The 5,000-nt window shown below is 42.7% G+C and overlaps 1 protein-coding gene across 2 annotated transcripts in view; it reads right to left on the bottom strand.

The window, feature by feature from the left end:
- The window catches only part of LOC143297402 (arrestin domain-containing protein 3-like), a 14,267-nt gene that overhangs the window by 8,919 nt on the left and 348 nt on the right, over positions 1-5,000 (bottom strand). For both annotated transcript variants that reach the window (XM_076609738.1, XM_076609739.1), the window contains exon 2: positions 3,656-3,837. In XM_076609738.1, the coding sequence (XP_076465853.1) occupies positions 3,656-3,776 (121 nt within the window). In that variant the 5' untranslated portion in view covers positions 3,777-3,837. The remainder of the gene's footprint in view (positions 1-3,655; positions 3,838-5,000) is intronic.

Raw genomic sequence — 5,000 nt, 5'->3', positions numbered from 1 at the left:
CAAGTATACACAGAGAGAGAAAGAGATAGAGACAGACAGACAGACAGACAGAGTCGGATAGGGAGGCGGAGAAGAAGACAGACAGAGAGAGAGAGAGAGAGAGAGAGAGAGAGAGAGAGAGAGAGAGAGAGAGAAGGACAGACAGAAATAACACAGAAGCTTTAGTAGCCTAAATATGGAACGAGACAGAACGACAGTAGAATGAATATGGAACAAGATAGACAGACAGAATGATAGCGAAGCTTTAGTAGCCTAAATATGGAACATGTATTGAATCACACACAAAGGTTAATTAATGTAAACGCGTGTGGCGAAATGCTGACGTACTTTGTCGTTGATCGACCGAAAACAGAACGAATTGGCAAGCAAACCTTTCGTTGCCGTTTAACAGGTATCCACCAGCTTGTTCCTTATTATCATCGTCACCATGTAATGATCGTTTGTCTTGGCCAACGTCACTCTGGCCTGCAGTTGTCGTATTCTCGAAAGAGGCGCGATTCGTTTGTTCCCGCTTCATTTACTCTATTTTGACGTGATGGTACGTACGTACGGCCACCTTCCTTGGTACGGCCACTTCCTGAGGGTTTGGTTCTTTGTGCTGTTTCCCCCTTCCTGCCATTGCCGTTTCGCCTTTCTTGCACTCCCCCTCTCCCCTCCCCTCCCCTCCCCCCCGTCTTCTCTCTCTCTCTTTCTATCAAACACACACACACACACACACACACACCACAACACACACACACACACGCACGCACGCACCCACGCACACACACTCTCTCTCTCTCTCATACACGCGTGCCACCTCCCCCACCACCAGCCCCCCCCCCTCCCCGCGCGAGCACACACACACACCACACCCAAACACACATTCACACACACACAAACAGCACTCACACACACACACACACACACACACACACACACACACACACACACACACACACACACACACACACACACACGCTCACACACGCTCACACACACACACACACTCTCTCTCACACACACAGACGCACGCGCGCGCGCGCACGCAGACACACACACACACTCATCAAATTGTAAGAACAAATCCAGAATCACAAAAGAAATCAGCCACATTTTACATCTTTTAAGCTTGAAAGGAACACTTATTACGTTTTGCTGGGTTCCTTCACATCTTGATATTCTCTACAACGAATGGGCTGACAGGGCTGCAAGAAAAGGTGCAAAAAACGAACAGGGAACCATAGAACTTTATGTGCCTCTGTCTGTACAAGAGGGTTATCGAATACTAGAAAAAACATCGTGGAAAAAAGTCAGATAATTATAACAGGAAAACGGCAAAGCTTTAAACCATAGTGTAATTAATGTTCAACAACCGGAAACTATCAATCAGTCAAATACATACAGTAATTCAGTAAGATTAAGGCAGATTCATAGATTATCAAACAGGATAAAACTGAACGCTTTTATAACTAAGTTCAGCAAAGATGCATATGTGGAGAACATATTTCTAGCAACCATGTAATATTCGAATGTCAGAATCTAAAATGTTTTTTGCCAGACTTCACCAAAAGTTCTTTTGAATGTGTTATTAACAATTCCAATATGTTGTTTGTTATTGCAGAAGGTTTGCTGCGTAGTCCAAAAGGACATTTGTTATGGTGTTTGGTGTTGGCGTTTATAACTTTTCCATTCTCCCTAGCGTTGTCTCTCCCTATTCACCCTCCACATATACACACAGTTTTACCCCTCCCCCTCCCACAACCCCTACTCCCACATTTTTTGTTGTTGTTTTTTTTGGTTTTTGTTTTGTTTGTTTGTTTTCTTTTCGTCTAATATCACTTCAAGTGGAAAGACGTTAAACTGAATACAACAACAACACACAAACAGCACACACACACGCGCGCGCGCGCGCGCCCGCACACACACGCGCGCGCGCACACCCATACACAAAATAAACTCCACACACACACACACACAAACAGCACACACACACACACACACACACACACACGCGCGCGCGCGCACACACACACACACGGCCACGCACGAGCGCACATACACACACACACACACACACACACACAAACAGCACACACACACACACACACACACAGAGCACACACACCCCGCGCGCGCACACACATACATACACCAAATAAACACCACACACACACACACACACACACACACACACCACCACCACCACCACCACCACCACCATACCACACCACACATTCCTTAAATGGGGAAAACTGCATTAATTGGGGAAATATCTCTCAGTACATATGGACGGAGGGTCAGATACGTTTCACTTGTAGACATAATACGCTGCGATTTAGACGTAAAACTGATGAGAATGAATGTATGTGTTTTTGTGCGTGCAAGGTGTGTTGTCGAGTTGTTGTTTTTTTTCATTATAAAAGAGCCATATATTGATATCTTTTCGAATACTTAGGCAAATTGGAGATAGGTGTATCGGGACAACGAATTTGGTGATAAGCGAATCAGGAATAGGCAAAGTGGTAATAGGCGAATACGAGTGATACCGTCTGCTCCAAACATCGTCATAATCATCATCGTCAATGCCGTCTTGGTTGTCCTCGTTGTTATCATCATCCACTTCCTTGTCATCATTATAATCACTAGTCAACAGTAGCACGGCATGTGCATTCTTGTCAATTAACTTACACATTTTGTGAGGTGAAGGTAAAAAAGGAAATACTTCTGCTTCTGGCTGAAAAGCCCACTATGGTTATGTCCCTCCCGTTGACGGTTCTAATAATAATGATAATAATAATGGTATTTATATAGCGCTGAATCTTGCGCTTTCACACCAGTATTTCACACGCATGCATAACGCTAAAACTGAAGAAACTGAAGACAAGGAAGAGGTAGGGTTCTCTCTTTACTCTGTTTGTCTGTCTGTCTGTCCTTCTCTATCTCTCTGTTGATATCATGAGAATTATGAAGACGACGACAATAATTATATAATGACAATAATGAAGAAGATGGTGCTTTAGATAACATGCGACCATGACGGAAATGAATAAAAACAACAACAACAACAACAAAACAACAACCCCCCCCCAAAAAAAAACAAAACAAAACAAAAAACAAAAAAACACAACAAAAACACACACACACACAAAACCCACAAAGCATTACTACTGTGGCAAAATAAAAACTACAACTGCTGTTTCTGTATTTGCTGGTTCTAATGCTGTTGCTATTGCTGCTGCTACTGCTACTACTACTACTACTGGTAATACTGCTGCTACGACTACCATGAAGACGAACAACAACAGGAAAGATGAAAACGTAAACTGTACTCACTGGTGTATAGTTGCGGTTGCTGTGCATAATGTTGCTATTGCTGCTGCTACTGTTGCTATTGCTGCTACTGCTACTACTAGTGCTACTAGTAATGCTGCTGCTACGGCTACCATGAAAACGAGCAACAACAGGGAAGATGAAAACGTAAACCTATTCCCAAAATAGCCTCCCTTCCCTGCCTTTTCCTTGTTTTCAGTTTCTTCAGTTTTAGAGTTATGCATGCGTGTGAATGACTGGTGCGAAAGCGCTTTGATTTGTCTCTGCACAAGATTCAGCGCTATATAAATACCATTATTATTATTATTATTATTATTAAGATGAAAACGTCAGCTGTACTCACTGGTGTATAGTTGTGGTTGCTCAGTATGAAGAATCAGAGAGCCGGTCACCACGGAGCCCGCTTTGTACACGGCCCGGGGACTCCCCAGGATGATGTCAAACTGCTGGGGCTTCACCATCATGGTGGCTCCCTTCCTTCAGGCCTCTGGGGCTGTTAGGGACCTCGCCGTGGTTTTTTTCCACCTGGATCAAGAAAGACCCCCCCCACCACCACCACCCCCGCCCCCGCCTTCCAGCGTCAAACGTATGCATGTTTATTCATAAAGCATATAACAAAGATCACAGCCATACACATGCAACAGTCACAGTTAAAAGCATAAAATAGCATACTATAAAATGTCATATCATGCACACATTTACTTTGACATACTTGAATACTAATTTTCAGTCACTGTTGTTTGACGGTTGAATTGACCATGGAACAAAGCTGTATTCTGACCATTGACCTGGAATAAAGCTGTATTTTGACCATTGACCATGGAATATGGCTGTATTCTGCCACTGACCATGGAATAAAGCTGTATTTTGACCATTGTCCATGGAATAAAGCTGTATTCTGACCATTGATCTGGAATAAAGCTGTATTCTCACATTGACCATGGAATAAAGCTGTATTTTGACCATTGTCCATGGAATAAAGCTATATTTTTTACCATTGTCCATAGAATAAACCTGTATTTTGACCATTGACCATGGAATAGACATGTATTCTGACATTGACCATGGAATAAAACTGTATTTTGACCATTACCATGGATTAAAGCTGCATTTTTTTCTCAAGGCCTGACTAAGCGCGTTGGGTTACGCTGCTGGTCAGGCATCTGCTTGGCAGATGTGGTGTAGCGTATATGGACTTGACCGAACGCAGTGACGTCTCCTTGAGCTACTGATACTGATACTCACAAATTAAACACACTCCCATCGCTGAACATCAACTCACCACACACACACACATATTTACACACACACACACACACACACACACACACAGAGAAAGAGAACGACAACGTTATGAAAAGAAACATACAGCTTGATCTTTATTAATGGCAAAGGGCAGACTTGCAATCTTTTAGTCTGAAACTATCAACAACTTCGAACGAACGCTTCCATAGCAACACTCAGAATGTTACGACTGTACTAAGAAACAAACAAACAGACGAAAAGCAACAAAAAAGACCCCCCCCCTTCTTTACAGATCGATAATATGAAGACTTCCAGAAGAACGGTGAAAACAATGTTTATGATCGAATAAAAATAACAGAGATCATATTCCACTTTCTTGCAGATCACAAAATGCTACAGTTTGGAAAAAACAGAAAAGAACAGTAAACTCAATGTCCATGATA

Source organism: Babylonia areolata, chromosome 22 (genome assembly GCF_041734735.1).
Source record: "Babylonia areolata isolate BAREFJ2019XMU chromosome 22, ASM4173473v1, whole genome shotgun sequence".
Classification (NCBI taxonomy): domain Eukaryota; kingdom Metazoa; phylum Mollusca; class Gastropoda; order Neogastropoda; family Buccinidae; genus Babylonia; species Babylonia areolata.
This window is presented reverse-complemented; position numbering and strand designations above follow the sequence as displayed.